Raw genomic sequence first — 22,312 nt, 5'->3', positions numbered from 1 at the left:
GTGTAATGAAGACTCTCCCTCATCCGTTGAGGCATTGAGTTCAGGAGTTCAGAATAATGTTATAGCTTTATAAAACTCCAGTTAGTCTACATTTTGAGTATTGCATGTCACATCTGGTCACCTCCATTACAGGAAGGATGTGGTAGCTTTGGAGAGGGTGTAGAAAATGTTTACCAGGACGCTGCCTGGGTTAGAGGGAATGTGCTATAAGGAGAAGCAGGACAGACTAGGGTTGTTTCTCTGCAGAGGCTGAAGTTTGTACTCATGGATAGATTAGACAGGAGGTTGACGCAGAAACATGAGAAGATCTGCAGGAAAAGAAATAAAAACAAAATGCTGCAGCAACTTAGCAGGCCAGGTCAGGCTCCCCCTCTCCTGGTGTCACTTGTCACCTACCACCCTGTACTACTTCCTCCCCTCCCCTCCCCCCACCCTCACCTGCTTACACTGATTTCTCATCATTTTCTCCAGTCCTGATGAAGGGTCTCAACCTGAAACGATGACTTGTTTGCTCTTTTCCATAGACATTACCTGCCTGCAGAGTTCCTCCAGCATTTTGTGTGTGTTGCAGGAGGTGTGGACTAACAAAGCTGGTTTCATTCTCCCAGGATTGAAATTGTACAGTACTTCAGGATGCAAGGAAGAAAGTTTAAAGGAGATATATGGGGCAATTTTTTTTCCTCACAGAGTGGTGGAGGCAGATATGACCGAGGTGTTGAAGTGCCTCCTGGTTAGGCAGAGTTTGTGCAGAGCATGGAGGGACATGGACATTGTGTAGGCAAAAGGGACTTGTTTAATTAAGTGTTTGATTACTAGTTTAATCAGTTCAGCACAACACAGTGATCGGAAGGGCCTGAAACTGTGCTGTGTGTCTCTCTGATACTCCCACTACCTCAGGATTCCATGCAAGTCCAGCGTCAAACAGAACAACAGTGAAAGTAGCAGGCGACTCTCGGGAGCTTCCAGACCTGCAGTTTCCCATGAGTGGCCCTTCTCACCTAAGTCATGCCTTAGAGCTACGGAGACCCTTTGTATAGAGGTGAGGAGGGACTACTATTCCCAGGGAACAGTGAATCTGTGGAATTCTCTGCCCAGCGACGTGGTGGAGGATACTTAAGACACAGTTAGATAAAGCTTTATAGTAGCAGGGGGATTAAGGGTTATGGGGAGAAGGCAGGTAGGTGGAGTTGAGTCCACGGACAGATCAGCCATGATCTTACTGAATGGCGGAGTAGGCTCAATGGGCCAGATGGCTGACTCCTGCTGCTAGTTCTGGTGTTCTTATCTGCTTGACTATTAATTGCCTCTTTGGAGCCTTGACCATTTCGTATGTTTATTCAGCAGATGGGAGCGCAGGGAGCCAAGACTCAGTCGCCTCCATTTGGAATGGGTGCTGGTCATAACTTTACAGCCAACACTGCTTCCTTCAGCCCCCTGGCCAGTCCTGTGGCCACATCGTCAGCTGGGGGTACTGCCTACCCATCTCTCACCAGCCGCACCCCTGGTTTCGGTAAGCAGCCAGTTCACCATCACTCCTTTTGTATTTTTGTGGGTGCAAAGGACAAATACTCCACATTCAGGCTTCTGTCCCCTTCCTTTCCAGTCATGACGAAGGGTGGTAGCCCAAAACATCAACGGTTTATTGGCCTCCAGAGATGCTGCCTGACCTGCTGTGTTCCTCCCACATTTTGTGTGTGTTGCTCAAAGATTTCCAGCATCTACAAAATCTCTTGTGTTTGATCTCCCCTCCACACACAGCAGCAGCTTAACCTTCCAGGAGTAAAACATAGAAACATGGAAAACCTACAGCGCAATACAGGCCCTTCGGCCCACAAAGCTGTGCCAATCATGTCCTTACCTTAGAAATTACCTAGGGTTACCCGTAGCCCTCTATTTTTCTAAGCTCCATGTACCTATCTGGGAGTCTTTTAAAAGACCCTATCATATCCGCCTCCACCACCGTCGCCGGCAGCCCATTCCACACACTCACCACTCTCTGTGTACGAAAACACATGTACCCCTGACATCTCCTCTGTACCTACTTCCAAGCACCTTAAAACTGTGCCCTCTCGTGCTAGCCATTTCAGCCCTTGGAAAAAGCCTCTGACTATCCACATGATAAATACCTCTCATCATCTTGTACACCTCTATCGGGTCACCTCTCATCCTCCGTCACTCCAAGGAAAAAAGGCCGAGTTCACTCAACCTATTCTCATAAGGCATGCTCCCCAATCCAGGCAACATCCTTGTAAATCTCTTCTGCACCCCTTCTATGGTTTCTACATCCTTCCTATAGTGAGGTGACCAGAACTGAGCACAGTACTCCAAGTGGGACCTGACCAGGGTCCTGTATAGCTGCAACATTATCTCTCAGCTCTTAAACTCAATCCTACGATTGATGAAGGCCAATGCACCGTGTGCCTTCTTAAGCACAGAGTCAACCTGCGCAGTGGCTTTGAGTGTCCTATGGATTGGGACCCCAAGATCCCTCTGATCCTCCACAGTGCCAAGAGTCTTACCATTAATATTATGTTCTGCCATCATATTTGACCTACCAAAATGAACCACCTCACACGTATCTGGGTTGAACTCCATCTGCCACTTCTCTACCCAGTTTTGCATCTGATCAATGTCCCGCTATGACCTGTGACAGCCCTCCACACTATCCACAACATCCCCAACCTTTAAGTCATCAGGAAATTTACTAACCCATCCCTCCACTTCCTCATCCAGATTATTTATAAAAATTACAAAGAGTAGGGGTCCCAGAACAGATCCCTGAAGCACACCACTGGTGACTGACCTCCATGCAGAATATGACCTGTCTACAACCACTCTTTGCCTTCTGTGGGCCAGCCAGTTCTGGATCCACAAGGCAATGTCCCCTTCGATCCCATGCCTCCTTACTTTCTCAATAAGCCTTGCATGGGATACCTTGTCAAATGCCTTGCTGAAATCCATATACACTACATCTACTGCTCTACCTTCATCAATATGTTTAGTCACATCCTCAAAAAATTCAATCAGTCTCGTAAAGCACGACCTGCCTTTCACAAAGCCATGCTGACTATTCCTAATCATGTTATGCCTCTCCAAATGTTCATAAATCCTGCTTCTCAGAATCTTCTCCATCAACTTACCAACCACTGAATTAAGACTCACTAGTCTATAATTTCCTGGGCTATCTCTACTCCCTTTCTTGAATAAGGGAACAATATCCACAACCCTCCAATCTTCCAGAACCTCTCCCATCCCCGTTGATGGTGCAAAAATCATCGCCAGAGGCTCAGCAATCTCCTCCCTCGCCTCCCACAGTAGCCTGGGGTACATCCCGTCTGGTCCCGGTGACTTATCCAACTTGATGCTTTCCAAAAGCTCCAGCACATTCTCTTTCTTAATATCTGCATGTTCAAGCTTTTCAGTTCACTGTAAGTCATCCCTATAATCGCCAAGATCCTTTCCTGTAGTGAATACTGAAGCAAAGTATTTGTTAAGTATCTCTGCTATCCCCTCCGGTTCCAGACACACATTCTATTCTCTCATGTCTTATCCTCTTGCTCTTCACATACTTGTAGAATGCCTTGGGGTTTTCCTTAATCCTGTCCGCCAAAGCCTTCTTATGGCCCCTTCTTGCTCTACTTTCATTCTTAAGCTCCTTACTGCTAGCCTTATAATCCTCTAGATCTCTATCATTACCTAGTTTTTTGAACCTTTCATAAGCTCTTCTTTTCTTCTTGACAAGATTTATAACAGCCTTTGTACACCATGTTTTCTGTACCCTACCATCTTTTCCCTGTCTCATTGGAACGTACCTATGCAGAACTCCACGTAAATGCCCCCTGACATTTGCCACATTTCTTCAGTACGTTTCCCTTAGAACATCTGTTTCCAATTTGTGTTTCCAAGTTCCTGTCTGATAGCCTCGTATTTCCCCTTACTCCAATTAAATGCTTTCCTAACTTGTTTGTTCCTATCCCTCTCCAAATCTATGGTAAGGGAGATCGAATTGTGATCACTATCTCCAAAATGCTCTCCCACTGAGAGATCTGACACCTGACCAGGTTCATTTCCTAATACCAGATCAAGTACAGCCTCTCTTGTAGGCTTATCTACATATTGTGTCAAGAAACCTTCTTGAACTCACCTAACAAACTCCACCCCATCTAAACCCCTCACTCTTGGGAGATGCCAATCAATATTTGGGAAATTAAAATCTCACACCACAACAACCCTGTTATTATTACACCTTTCTAGAATCTGTCTCCCTATCTGCTCCTCGGTGTCACTGTTATTACTGGGTGGTTTATAAAAACACCCGGTAGAGTTATTGACCTCCTTCCTGTTCCTAACTTCCACCCACAGAGACTCCGTAGACAGTCCTTCCTTGACTATCACTGATCAGCAGTACTACACCCACACCTCTTTAATTTAATTTAATTTAGTCTCCCTCCCTGTCCTTTCTGAAACATCTGGCACTCGAAGTAACCATTCCTGTTCCTGAGCCATCCAAGTCTCTGTAATGGCCACAGCATCATAGGTCCAAGTACTGATCTACGCTGTAAGCTCATCTGCTTTGTTCATAATACTCCTTGCATTAAAATAGACATATCTCAAACCATCGATCTGAGCGCGTCCCCTCTTTATCATCTGCCTATCCTCCCTCTTGCACTGTCTCCCAGCTTTCCCTATTTGTAACCCAACCGCTTCTTCCTCCGTCTCTTCAGTTCAGTTGCCACCTCCCAGCAATTCTAGTTTAAACTGTTCCCCAATAGCCTAAGCAACCCTCCCCACCAGTATATTGGTCCCCCAGGATTCAAGTGCAACCTGTCCTTTCTGTACAGGTCACACCTGCCCCAAAAGAGGACCCAATGATCCAGAAATCTGAATCCTGGACCCTGACACCCTGGAGGCAAACTAACATCTGTGTTTCTTTCCTGCATTCACAGAATCGCCTGTCTGACCCCCTAACTATAGAGTCCCCTATCACTGCTGCCATTCTCTTCCTTTCCCTACCCTTCTGTGCCACAGGGTCAGACTTTGTGCCAGAGGCGCGACCACTGTTGCTTCCCCCAGGTAGGCTGTCTGCCCCCAACAGTACTCAAGCAGGAGTACTTATTGTTAAGGGGGACAGCCACAGGGGTACTCCCTAGTATCTGACTCTTGCCCTTCCCTGTCCTGACTGTTACCCACTTGTCTGTCTCCCGAGACCTCGGTGTGACTATCTGCCAATAGCTCCTATCTATCACCTTCTCATTTTCCCTGACCACACGAAGATTATCGAGCTGCATCTCCAGTTCCCTAACCAGGTCCCTAAGGAGCTGCAGCTGGATGCACCTGGCGCAGATGTGGCCATCGGGGAGGCTGGGAGTCTCCAGGACCTCCCACATCTGACACTCAGCACAGAACACCGGCCTCACACACATACTTCCTGTCTGTATTCTACACAGGCAACCTACCTCGCCTCGACCTGTTATCGCCAAAGCCCCGTTGAACCAAAGTGCTCCTACTCTGTCTCCCTCTACTCTTAACGCCCGCTCTATAAGGTGTCTCCTTTTAAACTCTTCTCGCTGTTCTAACTGGCTGACGTCAACGCGCTTGCACAATCGTGCCTGGGATGAGTGTTTATTGTTATTACCTTTGAGATACAGTGGATATTTCAGTAATCGGGGTTCAATTCTTGCCTCTATCTGTAAGGAGTTTATACATTCTCCCTGTGACATGGTTCACCCAGATCATCTCCTCTAGGTGATATGGTTTACTCCTGCACTCCAAAGACATGGAACGTAGAATATTACAGCACAGTATAGGCCCTTCAGCCCATTATGTTGCGCAGACCTTTTAACCTACTCCAAGATCAATCTAACCCGCCCTCCTATAGAGCCCTCCATTTTTCTATCAACCACGTGAACTTCTTAAGTGCTCCTAATAACTTGCCTCTACTGTCACCTCTGGCAGGCCATTCCACAATCCATCACTGTCTAAAATTCATTTTTAAATCCTACCTGTGACATCTCCTCTATACTTTCCTTAAAATGATGCCCGCTCATATTAGCTATTTCCGCCCTGGGAAAAGGTCTCTAGCTGTCCACTTGATCTATGCCTCATCGTCTAGTACATCTCTGTCAAGACTTGCTGGTTAGTATGTTAATTGGACACTTGGGTGTAATGGGCTCGTTGGGCCAAGAGGGCCTGTTGCCATGCTGTATCTCTAAATAAGTAGATTAAATTAAAACAACAGGAATTCTGCAGATGCTGGAAATTCAAACAACACACATCAAAGTTGTTGGTGAACGCAGCAGTCCAAGCAGCATCTGTAGGAAGAGGTGCAGTCGACGTTTCAGGCCGAGAGCTTTCGTCAGGACTAACTGAATGAAGAGTGAGATTAAATTAAAATGCCGGTATTTCCAGTGATGTCTGTAATTGAATAAATTTAGAAGTGTTTTTTTAATCTTGATGCATTTCATTTGGTGCTTCTTCAGGCTGTGACTGGTTGTGTACAAATAAAAGTCTTAATTAAGAGTCAGCTTCTCCTTACAGCTGAGACCGGGCAGACAAGCACACAGTTCCAGGGCCGACCTGCAGAGGGAGCCTCAGTGTGGCCACAGTGGCAGGGGCAGCATCATGCACAGACATCTGCAGAGCAGCACCAGACTCAAAGCCAGCCCGAGGTCTTTCAGGTACGAGTGTGGTCCAGTTACCTGATTTCTGCCCTTCTCCTTTCCAAAACATATCCAGGGCTGATTTCCTTAAAGCAGGGTAGCTTGAAAGGAAATTTAACCAGGGTGTTCCAATCCCGCAGAGAAGGTTGTGGAGGTATAATTGGAGTGTTCCAGTCCCTCACAGAAGGTTAAGAGGGGATCTAATCAAGGCTTTCTAACCCCCAGAGAAGTTTAAGCAGAGATTTAATCAAGGCATTCCAATCCTGCAGAGATTTAATTGGCATATTCTTATCCTGCAGAGAAAGTTAAGGGGATCTGATCGAGCCTTTCAAATCCTGCAGAGAAGCTTAAGTGGAGATTTAATCAAGGTGTTCCAATCCTGCACAGAAGGTTAACCAGAGATTTAATCGAGGTGTTCCAATCCTGCAGAGATTAAATTGAGATGTTCCAGTCAGGCAGACGAGCTCCACCATCCAGGCCATGACCTTTTCTCGCTACACACATAAAAGTTGCTGGTGAACGCAGCAGGCCAGGCAGCATCTCTAGGAAGAGGTACAGTCAACGTTTCAGGCCGAGACCCTTCACCGAGAAACCTTTTCTCGCTATCACCTTTGGGCAGGTCTCACTCCTCCAGGTTCTGGAACAGTTATTAAGCTACAACCATAAGGTTCCTGAAGCAACGTGGATGACTTCACTCACCTCAACTCTGCACTGATTCTACAACTTACAGACTTACTTTGAAGTACTCTTAGAATTGTTTTACTAAGTGTTGATAGAACAAAGAGTTGAAAAAGAATAGTATAGAGGTCATCTAAGTGAAGAGAGGAGAGTAAGACAAAAACAAAAGAAGTTGGCATCCAATGTGGAGCAGTTCTTTTTAACTATAAAGATGAGAAAAATTCCATTCAAATTCGCAGTTGAGTTGATCAGAAGGTGGCTGTTCAAATAAAGCAATACCAAGAGAAACTTCTAGAACTTTCCAGAATCCTACAAATGTAACCACTAGGGGACACGCTGGACCACTGAATGCTTATCAGAACTTAAGATACAAGCAGATAATTAATTGTTAAACTACAAAGAAAATGACAAAGTCAAATCCAACTACGGCCTTCTCTTCCTTACTGATTCAAGTGCTCGCCCAGATATTTAAATGATGAGAGACTGTCTGCCTCTACCCCCCTACTCAGTCAGTACATTCCAGAATCCCTTTCTACACCCACCACCACCACCACCACGGCCTTTCCTGAGAGCTTTAGACACGTCAGGAGGTTTAAAGTTTCGTACACTTCTGTGACTATTGGGTACCTCGTGATTTTTGTATACCTCTATTGTGTCCTAAAAACGCTGTCTCCTAAAGACACTTCATGTTAAAACTATTTCTCAAAGTCATGGACCATAAGACCATATGCCATTGGGCTGTGTGGCTTAATTCTGCTCCTTTTAGTCTGATCTGTCATTCCATCATAGCTGATTTTTATTCCCCTCTCCTGTCTTCTCCCTGTAACCTTTGATGCCCTTGCTAATCAAGAAATTTATCAACCTCAACTTTAAATATACCCAATGACTTGGCCTCCACCGTCACCTGTGGCAATGAATTGCACAGATTCACCAGCCTCTAGCTAAATAAGTTCCTCCTAGTCTCTGTGCCAAAGGGACATCCTTGTATTCTGAGGCTGGTCTTGGACTTCTCCACTATAGGAATCATCCGCTCCACTTTTCTGACCTAATTCCCAGCACTTTAGTCAAGAGGTGATGAAGATCCTGTGAGGCAGCAGAGTTGGGCTGACTGACAAGTCTGCCTAATGGTTCTGCCAAAACGTCAACTGTACTTTTTTCCATAGATGTTGCCTGGCCTGCTGAGTTCCTCCAGAGTTTTGTATGTGTTGGTCTGATCCTGTAGCTCATTTTAGATGTAGAGCCCATACAACTGGCTAACAGGCCCTTCAGCCCAACTGGTCCATGCCTTCCAAGGTGCCCATCCAAGCTAGTCTCATTTGCCTGTGTTTAACCCACGCCTTCTAAATCTTTGCTATCTATACACATATACAATTGTCTTTTGGTGGTTGCCTGTGGTACTCGACAATGACGGGAACCTGTGTAGGACAGTTTTTAAAGTGGAAAAGCCGTTGCATTGGGACATCTCCACTCTCTCAACCTCAGAAGTCTGTTTCCAATGGTACGAATAGTCGTCACAAGCTGGGGTCTTCATTGGATGACCATCACTACTGTGCCTTGTCAGGCCCTTCACCTGTTGGATCTCACTGTAGATCTCATCCACCCAGACCACCAGAGCTGACGTTGCACGCTGGGACAGGCATATCCCTGTCTCACTGGGGTATGAGACTGGCCGACTACCCTCACCTGGTTTAGCCCGATTGTCAAAGCAGTGTACTGGGGTGTGGCTGCAGTCACATGCAAACAGCAATTTGGAGCCACAGGTGAGAGCTGTGTGGCCGGTGGGGACCAAATGTGAGTGAGTTGCCCCAAATGGACACGAGTTGCTTCACCACAGGTGTTAACCCTCCCAGAACAGCCTATACAATCTCTCTTTATCACACTTACCTCAATCACTTATTCCACATAAGTATGAACCTTGTTGTCTCAATGAATAAGTTTCCCCTTCAATTTCCTGTTAAATCGTTCCCCTGTCACCTTAAACTGATGCCCTATAATTCTTAATTCTCCAGCCTTGGGGGCAGAAAGACTGTGTACTCCCTATCTCTACCCCCTCAATGATTTTATACACTTCAGTAAGATCAGCCTTCAGTCCCCTACAGGAGAAGGTTTGCCTACCCTTATCTTTGACGAGAGTTCAGTGAGACCCTATCTCATCGCTCCCCCTCTGTGATCTCTACTGCCCTCCAACTTCTGGACCACCTGTTCACCCAGACTCGCTACCGTAGCCACTTGTCTTTCCCACCTGTCACCTGCCAGCTTGTATTCCTTCCCCTCCCCTCACCACCTTATTCTGGCATCTGCCTCCTTCCTTTCCAGTCCTGATGAAGTGTCTCGGCCCAAAATGTTGACTATTTATTCCTCTCCATAGATGCTGCCTGACTTGCTGAGTTCCTCAGGCATTTAGGATTTCCAGCAGCTGTAGAATCTGTGTTAAAGAATTCTGCAGATGCTGGAACTCCAGAGTAACGCACATCCAGAGAAGCCTGTCCAGCCTCTCCTTGCATGTTTTAATAATGTTGTGTTTTTGGTTTCACCTCACAGGATATGCTGTCCATCTACGAAGAACAAGGCACCACTTACAACAGCGACGAGTTCTCCGAGCTCCCCATGTTCCCACCGTTCTCGGAGTAGTCCCAAACAACCAGAGGGGGAAGTCAGTCTCGTCTGTTTTGTTTTCTTCTCGCTCAGCACACCCACTCTCTGCCCATCTCAACAAAAGTGTTGTGTGCGCGCGTGTGTAACTGTGTGCTCGAAAGTACCTCGGTAAAATTCTACCTGCCCTGGACTCTGGGCGATTCGTCGTCAGTGTTGAGCTGTCATAACTGCTCCCCTTTGTGCTTTTGTGGACTTTTCGCTCTGAACAGGGAGAAACATCTTGGGAGAAGTCCTAGGGTCTGTCTCTGCCCACGGTCCCACAGAGATGGTGTATCTCCCACCATCTTCAGCCCAATGGCTGGTGCCATTTGCACAATGCCTCCTTAATCTCCAGTTGTTGCAGTGGGTGAGAGCTTGCTTAGCCACTGAGGGCAGTCAACTCACTGGGCTAAATGGCCTATTTCTGCTCCTATGTAAATGCAAACAGACTTGTTCCACTGAAGTTGTCTGAGACTACAACCAGAGGTCATGGGTTAAGGGTGAAAGTGAAATGTTTAAGGGCAACACTTCACTCATAGGGTGGTGAGAGTGTGGATTGAACTGCCAGTGGAGTAGTGGATGTGGGTTCAATTTCAACATTCAAAAGAAATGGATGAAAGGGATATGAAGGTGCAAGCGATGTACTAGATGGCCAAAAGGGCCTGTTTCTGTGCTGTATGACTCAGTCTTATTGTCCACTTTTGCCCCAGGACTCTTGAAGCATGGAAGATCCAGAGGTATTTACAAGGGGTCCTCACACTCTACACCAGCAGGTTTGAGTTCCATCTGGTTAAAGCCCATCAGTTTGACATCCGATGGAGATATTCTCCACTGTCTCACTGCTCCCCAGACCACCCCTCCCCCGCCCGGCAGCCCCACAAGGGAACTGTGGGGGTGGGGGGGGCATTGCAGTTGTACAGTAGGTAGAACCTCACCACCGAGGACCCAGGTTCGATCCTGACTCCTGCCTGTGGAGTTTGCACTCTCTCTCTCTCTCTCCCTCTCCCTCCCTGGGACCATGCCAGTGCTCGTTTCCTCCCGCATCCCAGGTCAATTGGAACCCAAGTGTGTGAGTTACAATAAGATCTCGGTTTGGAGGTGGGAGTGCAAGTGAATCAGCACAGATTCAATGGGCTGAAGGGCCTACTGTGACTGGAGGGCCTTGTATGGTGGGTGTTCAACAAGATCCACTCACCTCTCCTCTCTGTATAACATCCACAGGATGCACAATAGCCCACTGAAGTTCTGATGCCAGTTGCACCCAGGCAGGAACACACAATATAGCCCAGGAGAGCACACTACAGGTCTTCGGCACACCGTTTATAACCTTCTCCAAGATCAATCTGACCCTTCCTTCCCATGAGCCCCTCCATTTTTCTATCAATCCTGTGCCTATCTTAGAGTCCCCTAAATGCCCCAATGCATCTGCCTCTACCGCCTCCCCTGGCAGGACGCTCCACACACCCATTCTGTGTATTTATATTTGTTAAAAATCCTACCTCTGACATCCCTCCTATACTTTCCTCCAGTCATGTTAAAACTCTGCTCCCTGGTATTAGCAATTTCTGCCCTGGGAAGAACCTCTGGCTATCCACTCGAGCTATGTCTCATTGCAGAAGGAAGGAAACAGTGACTAACCCCAGCCAGGCGCGTTGGTGGGTTCGCTGTTAGACATCGAGTCAGATCCCAAACTTGTGACCAGCAAACAGCATCCATTGGCCCCACCTACCTGAGGGGTGAGTGGTAAACGCTACCACCCCACGTCCCGATGGATTTGCGTTCAGAGATAGTCCTGTGCTTTTCAGGTTGAGAAGTGGTGGGCTGACGTCTGAAGGGTTCTCATGAGCCATAAGGATCTGTAGGTCATGCCAGGATTCCCTCAGGTAGCTGGAAGTGGGTACGATAATACATTGCTGGCATCAGTACGTCTTTACCACAACCCTCTGCTTCCCCTGCTCACCTTTGCCCGCCTGCTTCACAGGTAATCTACAGTTCAGGCAGGCCGCATGAATCAACTCCCCAGCTCCCGCTGCACTGAAGGCGAGATGGTGTGGGTGCCTGTGAATCTTGCACAGAATTGAAAGAAGTTTTTTTTAAACACGAGATTCTGCAGATGCTGAGCAACACACACAAGATACTGGAGGAACTCAGTCAGGCAGCGTCAATGGACAAGAATAAATAGTCACCATTTATGGATGTTGGCTTACCTGCTGAGTTCTTCCAGCACTTTGTGTGTGTCGAGAGACACTTTTGTTTGACAGGGTGGAAGGGGGTTACGACTTCCCAAATTCTCAAACATTATGATTTGTTTCCTAATTCTTCACCATATGTGATTGCCAGCATTTATTGTCTCTCCCTGCTTGCCCCTAAAGCCTGATTTATACTTCTGCCTTAACTCGACGCCGTAACCAACGCAAGTGGCCTGTGCGCGTTGTGAGCATTTATACTTGTGCGTTGGTGTGTCTGTGTTGCTCTGCAATTCGTGCATGTCACGCATGCGCACACACCTGCCCACGCAAGGCTTCATGGTCATGGTAGTCTTTCTCGGGGTAAAAAAGAAGCAAGCGTCTTCTTTCGTAAAAGCGAAATGTGTCCTCCTTAATTTTGGAGGTCTGTAAAGCTTTATGGAAAGCAATGCAGCCAGAGTTCCTTCCCTGCCCTTCAGTCGCCCAATGGGAAGCTATTGCAGCGTAGGATGAAATGTGATGCTACCAAGCGGACCAATCACAGCTGTTGTGTTCTGCATTGCCGCGATGCGTGGTTACATTTTGGGGGAGGTGCGCATCGCAGCAATGCAGGCTCTCACTTTGCGGCGACGCGTTGACACAGAGGTATAAATCAGGCTTAAGATTGGCCACATGGATGGCTTTGTACTCATTTGGGGCTCACAGAACTCCCTCAATCAGCATTTCACAGTTCCTGAAATACCAAATTTTCATTGAAGCACCAATAATCCACTCTCCACATTGTGCAGGTGATTTGCTATCTGGCTTACTGAAGCCAGAGACTCACCTAGTTTGGTTTCCCACACTCTCTTCAGACTTTGAGACCTTGTTTCTTGCATTCCCAGTACAATGGAAATTTCATTTACAGTGAATCAGAATCAGGTTTATTATCATTGACATATGTTGTAAAATTTGTTGTTTTGCAACTGCAGTACAGATCAATCAATACCCAAGTTTAAAAAAATTTTTTAACACAAGATTCTGTAGATACTGGAAATCCAGAGTAACATACAAGATGCCGGAGGAATTCAGCAGGTTAGGCAGCATCTTTGGCAGGGAATAAACAGTTGATGTTTCAGGCCAAGAACTTTCATCAGGACCCTGAAAGTCACAATAAGATATATATATTCATATTCAATAAAAAACAAAATAATGACATTGTGTTCATTGTCCTTTCAGAAATCTAATGGTGGAGGGGGACGAAGCTCCTTTTAAACTATTCTCAGGCTCCTGTACCACCTCTTTAAAGGAGGTAATGAGAAGTGCAACATCCTTTATCTTAAAAATAATTAGACTGTTGGAAGAGAAATAACATCCAACAAGACCAAAACTTTGCTGATCCAACACCACCAAAACCCCTCGCGTTTCAGAGTACCAGAGTTCTGCTACATTTCATCAGGTGAATGGAATTAAATTCCCCAGGTGTGCTGGAGGGGTTTGAACCGACGTCACCAGATGAGTAGATCAGAATTCTGGTTTCTGGTCCAGTGGTTTAGCTACTGCACCACCAAACCACACAGAAACTCAGCCTGCTCCCTTGTGGGTTCGAGAAGGTGACATCCATCATTACGACCCTCATCACCCAGGGCATGTTCTCTTCTCATTGCTACTATTAAGGAGACACAGGAGCCTGAAATCACGCTTAATGTTTCAGATACAGCTTCTTCCACTCTGCCATCAGATTTCTGGATGGGTAATGAATACGTGAACATTCACTATTTTTCCCTCTCTTTTTGCACTATATCAGATGTCAAAAAGATGTAGTGCTAAATGTAATTTATAGTTTTTTATTATGCATTGCATTGTACTGCTGCCGCAAATACCAGTGATATTAAAGCTGATTCTGAAATGAGGCCACGCACCTCTTAACTGAAGGATTCCGAAGCCGGGTAGCTGGGTTTTATTTTGTTTCAACCTTCGTGCGATACAGAACCTGTTCAATAGTTTTTAATCACAAAATGTAATTCTGCATAGGTGGCATGTTCACTTCTATACCAGCCTTGAGAGTTTTCATATGTTTGCAGTTCAACAGTGTTTTCCCTTGGGTGTGTGTATGTATATGTATGTGTGTTATTTTTTTAATGTTGTAACATAGATCTATATTGAACTCGTGAATAGCCCAGAAGTTGATTGACCCAGTCTTTCTTTAATCCCTTTTTAAAAAAAAATCATTGTAATTCACTTTTTTTTCGGGCTGTTTTGTAAATAAGTATTGGTTGGGTGGGAGGGAAATAGGAAATGGGGACATTTTAAGTAACTTTTTATGAAAATTGTACATATATATATGTGTGATATATATAGTTTTAATGTGACGCGGTATTGGTCATAGCAGCCGAGGAGGAAATGGTTGTGTGTTTTGTTGAGGTGGTGATGCGATTTTGGTGCAGCCACTGTGCGCACCCAGTGACTAGTTAAATAAATTCACTCTGATAGGGTGTCACGGCTGCTGTGGTAAGAGGGCTGTAATTCAGGGCTGGTGCCCAGGAGCAGTGCTAGACTGAGTGCCCTAAATTGGCCCGACAGAGTCCGCTGTCTCTCCCTTTCCTCCCTGGGTAGCACCACGCACTGTTGAGATGTGTGCTGTCCATCTCTGGAGTGTGCACTAGTCACTGGTGCCATTTCCTTCCACCAGCATCAGCAGGGTCCCTTATCCCTCACCACCCTTCCTCTAATGTCCCCAGCACTGGGATTTTTGGTAGCTGTCAGTTCCGAAGTTCACAGGACTGAACTGGGGCTTATGGACCATCTCCCCTTCAGTTTTAATCTTGCTGGTAAACATTGTCAAGGAAACATCTACGTTTAAACCCTCACAGCAAATCTGCCTCTTAATTATGATTCAGGTCAGAACAGCACACATATTCCTTTGGTAAATTTTGTCAGCAGACTTTCTGTGTTTAAACCCTCACTGTGAATCTGTTCCTGAATTACAGCTCAAATCAGGACAGCATACAAATACTTTCATACAATAGTGGTGTTTCTCAACGAAGTCTGTTTATTTGGGCCCTGTTATAGTATACACAGAGACTACACGATCCAGCAGTTCACGTCCCAGTGCAGATTTCACAAACTCATTACTACTTCATGTTGGATCTTGCAGGGGTTGCTTCTAACACCCTGGCAAATGGCACTTTGCTTCCTTTACTAGACACTAGTTTCCGCTATTCCCCTTACAGTCAGCGATTCTTGTCCTTCTGACCTGAATCGGGTGACCAGACACCAGTTTCTGCTGGTCTCCCTGCAGTCAGTGATCTGAATTACCATGTTGTCCTTCTGTCCTGACGCAAGTAATCTCATCATCTGTCATCCTGCACCCAAGCTCTATTCTAAATGTCATCGCCAATTAACGGGACTCTGAAAACCTGCACTCATTCCTCCGTCACACTATTCACTTTTGCACAAGGAGAACAGCCTGGCCCCCTGTCACCAGACTGTTCTAAAGTTAGAACAAAGAAATGCCATTTTTATACAGAAATTGACTAGTTGGATACTGATGTTGACCAATTGGTAACCTTGTTCAAATTCCTTCTTTGCATAATTAATCACCAATCACACAACAGTAGTACAGGTTTTAATAGCCAGTAGAATCTACTTGCTTGTCATTCAACTACATGAAAGTCTATGAATACAGCCAAACAAAACAGTATTACTGGGGCAAAACAGAGTACCAACAGTCATACACAGCACAAGGCATGTACAGCACATATAAGATAGCAGTAAACAGAGTCACATTAAAAAAGCCAATAATTATTGAAGGCCAGTAATACTTCAGAATTAAAGTAAGTGTCACTTGAGAACCCTTCGTTTACATCTTTGTCGTGGAATGTGAAATGGACTCCCACGTTGCAAAGGAAAACTATGCTTTCCAGAGACCTTTATCACCTGGGTTGACTGCACACAGTCTGACGATGCTTGCCTGGACATTGTTAGCCCTTCCCTTGTCATGACGTCCACACAACTTCCATCTGCCCATCTCTGCTCCAGAAACTTGCGTCTTGCTATCCAAACACTTCCCTGCTCTTGGTGCAGACCTGTTTCTTCTAAGTGACCTTTAAGCCACCTCCGCTATTGCTCGATTTCTTCATATCTCTCTCTAATTTGTACAGCACTTACATTGAGCCCATTACAAATTTAAGAATTTTCGGATTTATTTATCACACGTAAAACAACTACAGAAGTCAAAGATCTGAAATCGCAACAGCAGATGCTGGAAATACTTGGTGGATTAGGCAGCATCTATGGAGAGAGAGAAATAGTACATGTTCTGATAAAAGGTCATCATCCCAAAACAACTGTGGCTGCTGCCTAACCTACTGTTGGTTCAGGAATAAGATTGGGATTTGCCAGCACAGTGAGAATGGCTATTTTAGTTCTAGAGCATTTGAACAGTACAGGCCCTTCCTCTTGTCTCAGCCCGGGGAAGGGGCTTTTTCCTGTCTACACTATCTGGACCCATGAGCTATGTCGACCTTTTAACCTATTCTAGGGTCAATCGAACTGCTCCCTCCATTTTTCTTTCATCCACTTGCCTATCTGAGAGTCTTAAATGTCCCTAATATATCTTCCTCTACACATCCACCACTCTGTAAAAAAAAATATATATATATATTTTAAAAAAAGCAACAACTACCTCTGACATTTCCCCTTTAATTTCTTACAATCACCTTAAAGTTCTGCTGACTTGGATTAGCCACTGCTGCCCTGGCAAGAAGAGTTGGTTATTCACTATCAATGCCTCATCATCCTGTACACCTCTCATTTGCCTCTCCAAAGGGAAAAGCCCCAGCTTCCTCAACCTATCATCATAAGACATGCTCTGTAATCCAGGCAGCATCCTGGTAAATCTCCTGTGCACCCTCTATAAAGCTGTCACATCCATCCTGTAATGAGGTGACCAGAACTGAACACAACACTTTAAGTGTGGTTGAACCAGGGTGTCATAGAGCTGCAACATTACCTCATGCTTGTGAACTCAATCTCCCAGCTAATGAAGACCAACACACCACACTTCTTAGCCACCCTATCGGCTTTGAGTGATCTATGGACTTGGAGGCTGTGACAATCCAGAGGACACCCTCCCAAACACCTTGCCTTGCGATTAGTGAGTCTAGTATTACTACTCCACTGCAGAACCACCTCTTTTTAATTTGTGTTTTAAGCCTGGCGAGTTTACACTCGAAAGTGAGGGTGTGTCTATAGTATTCTCCCGTGGATGGTCAGTGGGACTGTTGGATGCCCATGCATTGTAGAGACAGACTGGTTGAGTTTAAAAGCTGGGTTTTTTTTGATTTTACTGTTCTAACCTTTTCTTCCTTATGACCCTCAGTGTCTCCTGTACATGGTTTTATTCCACTTATTTATTCAGATTAATACATTATTAATCTTTTCATTACATTATTAATAAAGAGGAAAGAGAATCAATTTTTTGTGTGTCACTGAAGCTTTTGTTATAACAAATGTCTTGCCTAAAGAGCATCTCTAGGAAGAGGTGCAGTCGACGTTTCAGGCCGAGACCAGCAACTTTGATGTGTGTTGCTTGAATTTCCAGCACCTGCAGAATTCCTGTTGTCTTGCCTAAAGACCTGGGTGGAAATAAATTGGTTTATTATGGTCACATGGACTGAGACAGTGAAAAGCTGTTGAGCCATCCAAATATATCACATCAGTGCATAGATGTAGTACATTTGGTGTACATTAAAAGTGAAATGTGCCTAAGGGGGACCGATATCCTTGTAGGCAAGTTTGCTAGAGTGCTGGGGAAGGTTGTAGCTAAAGTTGTGGGGGGTGAGAACCAGAGTGATTGGACTGTTGGTCTACAAGAAGAGGCAATGTGTAGTAAGACTGTCAGGAAGAACAGGCAGCTAATCAGACAAAATTGGGATGAGTTGCAGTGTAAAAAGGGGACAAAAAATGAAAAGGGATAATGTATTCAGGACTGAAGGTGTTATATTTAAATGCGTACAATAATGTAGGTGACCTTGTAACACAGTTAAAGATTGGCAGGTATGACGTTATGGGTATCACTGAGTTGTGGCTGAAAGAAGATTATAGTTGGGAACTTAATATCGGAGGATACACCTTGTATCTACAGGGCAGGCAGGGTGACGTGGCTCTTGGTGAAAATTGGAATCAAATCCTTGGAGGTGACATCGGATTGGAAGATGTAAAATCATGGGTAGATCTAAGAAACTGCAAGGGTAAAAAAGGACTTTGATGAGAATTGTATACAGGCCTCTGAACAGTAGCTAGGATGTGTGCTATGAATTACAATGCAAGATAGCAAAGGCATGACAAGTGCAATATTATGATAGTCACAAGTGAGAAAATCTGCAGATGTGAGAAATCCAAGCAACACACACAAGATGCTGGAGGAACTGAACAGGCCAGGCAGCATCTGTGGAAAAGAGTATAGTCAACGTTTGGGACTGAAACCCTTTGGCAGGACTGGAGAGGAGAAAAAAAATGAGTAGAGCTAAAAGGTGGGGAGAGGGGAAGGAGAAACACAAGGTGATAGGTTAAACTGGGAGGGGCAGGGGTGAATTAAAGAACTGGGAGGTTGACTGGTTAAAGAGTTACAGCGCTGGAGAAGGGGGAATCTAATAGGAAAGGACAGAGGGCTATGGAAGAAAGAAAAGAGAGGAGGAGCACCAGAGAGAGATGATGGACAGGCGAGGAGACAAGGTGAAAGAGGGAAAAGCAGATGGGAAATGGTGAAAGGGAGGTGGGGCTGTTACCAGAAGTACAAGAAATCAATGTTTCTGCCATTAGATTGGAGGCTACCCAGACAGAATATAAAGTGTTGTTCCAACTCCCTGAGTCTGGCCTCATTGTGACAGTAAAGGAGGCCATGGATGGACATTTTGGCATGGAAAGTGGAATTAAAATGGGTGGCCACGGGGAGGTCCCACTTTTAATGGCCAATGGAGCATAGGTGCTCGGTGAAGCGGACTCCCAAGCTACATGGGGTCTCATTGATATACAGGAGGCCATACCGGGAGCACCGGACACAGTATATGACCCCAACAGACTCACAGGTGAGGTGTTACCTCACCTGGAAGGACTGTTTTGGGCCCTGGGTGGTAGTGAAGGAGGAGGAAGAGTGGCAAGGAAGAAACCTGGCAAAAGAAAAGCATATTCTTGCCCGTAAACACTTTGCAAATCATCACTTAGAGGGTACTGTAAAGATGTGGAAGAAGGTCTTGTGATCGGATGAGACTCAAGTATTACCATATCTACTGTAAAGTATGGTGGGGGAAGCATCATGCTATGGGGATAAAAGCAACAGTCACAACACGCTGGAGGAACTCAGCAGGTCAGGCAGCATCTGTGGAAACGATGAGTCGATGTTTCGGGCCGGAACCCTTTGTCAGGACTGAAGAGGGAAGGGGCAGAGGCCTATAAAGAAGGTGGGGGAGGGTTGAAAGGAGAAGGCTGGTAGGTTCAGTTGAAAACCCAGTAATTTGAAAGACAAAGGGGCGGGGGAGGTGATAGGCAGGAAAACAATGGGTCGTAGAAGGAGCCGGGACCATGAGGGAGGTGGTAGGCAGCTGGGAGAGGGGGCAGAGTGAAATAGGGATAGAGGAAGGGAGGGGGAGGAAATTACCAGAAGTTGGAGAATTCTATGTTCATACCAAGGGGCTGGAGATGACCTAGAAGGTATATGAGGTGTTGCTCCTCCAACCTGAGTTTAGCCTCATCATGGCAGTAGAGGAGGCCATGTATGGACATATCTGAATGGGAATGGGAAGCAGAGTTGCAGTGGGTGGCTACCGGGAGATCCTGTCTGAGCGGAGGTGCTCGACGAAGCGGTCCCCCAATCTGCGTCGGGTTTCACCGATGTAATATACCTCATATACTGTCTAGATAGTCTCTAGCCCCTTGGTATGAACATAGAATTCTCCAGCTTCCGGTAATTCCCTCCCCCTCCCCCAGCTGCCTATCATCTCCCTCATGGTCCGGCCTCCTTCTAGTACCCATTACTTTCCTGCCTATCACCTCCCTGCTTCCCCTCCCCCACCCCTTTGTCTTTCAAATTACTGGGTTTTCAACTGAACCTACCAGCCTTCTCCTTTCAACCCTCCCCCACCTTCTTTATAGGGCCTCTGCCCCTTCCCTCTTCAGTCCTGACGAAGGGTGCTGGCCCGAAACGTCGACTCATCACGGATGCCGCCCGACCTGCTGAGTTCCCCCAGCGTGTTGTGAGTGTTGCTTTGATCCCAGCATCTGCAGATTATTTTGTGTTTATGCTATGGGGATACTTTTCAGCATCAGGGATTGGAAAACGAGTTGGATTGATGGGAAGGTGAACGCTGCTAAATACAGAGAGATCCTACATAAAAACCTGCTAGCCTCTGCCAAAAAGTTTAACCTGGGGAGGAAGTTTGTCTTTCAGCAGGATACCACCCAAAGCACACTGCCAGAGCAATCATGGAGTGGCTTCAAATGAAGAAAATTGATGTCCTTGAGTGGCCCAGTCAGAGTCCTGACCTTAACCCGATTGGACATCTCTGGCAAGATCTCAATATTGTTGTCCACTGCCGCACCTCAACTAACGTGGCACAGCTTAAACAATTTTGCAAGGAGGAAGGGGCAAATCTTGCTCTAACATGTGGTGCAAAGCTGATAAAAACTTACCCAAAAAGATTACTGGCTGTAATAGCTGAGAGAGGTGGTTCAACGAAGTACTGAGCAAAGGGGGTGAATATTTTTGTGCTGCTGACATCTCAGTTTTTCAATTGTAGTTTTCCATGCTTTACACTTTTCCCTGTTTTTTTTTGGGGGGGGGGCTCGCTGTGTAAAAGGAGCATCTGATTCACAAATATAAATCTCAGTTAGATTGATCAAAATCCCTGGATGTAATACTCATTTATGTGAACAAAGGGTTGGGAGCTAAATGTTTTCACAAGGCACTGTGTTATTCCTTCCAAGCCGATTTCCTCTTAACCTTTGATGCCCTGGCTATTCATGAATCTATCAACCTCTGCTTTAAATATACCCAATGACTTGACCCCCACAGCCAATTATGGCGATGAACTCCACCCCGTCTCTGTTCCATAGGGATGTCCTGAGTCTGTGCCCTGGAATTTCCCAGGCTGAGATCACCCCCCTCCCTCACCCCAACAATCTTCTGTGCCCTGTAATAACCTGGAAGATCTTTTAACCTATAACCTCAGACGCAGAAACATTTAGTTATCACCATGGACATCAAAACATAGAGTGTAATGTGTCATTTGAGTCAACAACCAACACAGTCCAAGGATGTGCTGGGGGCAGCCTGCAAGGGTCACCACGCATTCTGGCACTAACGTAGCGTGGCCACGATGTTCAGCGGAACAACGCAAGCAGTAATGACAAGACTGGAGGAGTTGTGGATAGGGTAGAGGACTGGCAAAGATATAGATCAGTTGCAGATATGGGCTGAGAATTTAACACAGATGAATGTGAGGTGTTGCATCTTGGTAGAGGAAATGCAAGGAAGGTCAGCTGAGAAGATCATTGGGGTCTCTCTTCTCGCCATTACGGACATCTACACCACATGCTGCACCCGCAAAGCCAACAGCATTGTGAAGGACCCCATGCACCCCTCATACAAACTCTTCTCCCTCCTGCCACTTGGCAAAAGGCACCAAAGCATTCGGGCTCTCACAACCAGACTGTGCAACAGTTTCTTCCCCCAAGCCATCAGACTCCTCGGTACCCAGAGTCTAGACTGACATCTACCTCATTTATTATCATATTGTAATTTGTCCTCTACTGTGCCTATTGTCTTGTTTATTATTTATTGTACTGCCCTGCACTGTTTTGTGCACTTTATGTAGTCCTGTGTAGGTCTGTAGTCTAGTGTAGTTTTTGTGTTGGCTTATGTAGTCTAGTGTAGCCTTGTGTTGTCTCACTTAGTCTAGTGTAGTTTGTTTCATGTAGCACCATGGTCTTGAAGGAATGTTGTTTCGTTTTTACTTTGTTCATTACAGTTGAAATGACAATAAAAAGCGATTTGACTTGACTTGAGGGCAAGATCCTTAACACAGACTCCTCTAACCCCAGGGGAGGCTGCCTCCGGGCCTCCTGCCTCCAGTGGACTTGCGTGAGCTACCTATCGCCCGGTAGCACTCACATCTA

The 22,312-nt window shown here is 45.8% G+C and overlaps 1 protein-coding gene across 4 annotated transcripts in view; it reads left to right on the top strand.

The window, feature by feature from the left end:
• The window catches only part of LOC134342960 (aryl hydrocarbon receptor nuclear translocator-like), an 87,699-nt gene extending 70,068 nt beyond the window's left edge, over positions 1-17,631 (top strand). For 3 of the 4 annotated variants that reach the window (XM_063041706.1, XM_063041703.1, XM_063041704.1), the window contains exons 18-20: positions 1,342-1,510; positions 6,538-6,677; positions 9,879-17,631. In XM_063041706.1, coding sequence (XP_062897776.1) covers positions 1,342-1,510; positions 6,538-6,677; positions 9,879-9,968 — 399 coding nt within the window. In that variant the 3' untranslated portion in view covers positions 9,969-17,631. The remainder of the gene's footprint in view (positions 1-1,341; positions 1,511-6,537; positions 6,678-9,878) is intronic. The other variant, XM_063041705.1, reaches the window with a different exon arrangement.
• Positions 17,632-22,312: the final 4,681 nt, after the last annotated feature.

The sequence above is a fragment of the Mobula hypostoma genome, chromosome 2 (genome assembly GCF_963921235.1).
Source record: "Mobula hypostoma chromosome 2, sMobHyp1.1, whole genome shotgun sequence".
In the NCBI taxonomy this organism is placed as follows: domain Eukaryota; kingdom Metazoa; phylum Chordata; class Chondrichthyes; order Myliobatiformes; family Myliobatidae; genus Mobula; species Mobula hypostoma.
Note: the sequence above shows the minus strand (reverse complement) of the source record. Positions and strands in the feature narration are given on the sequence as shown.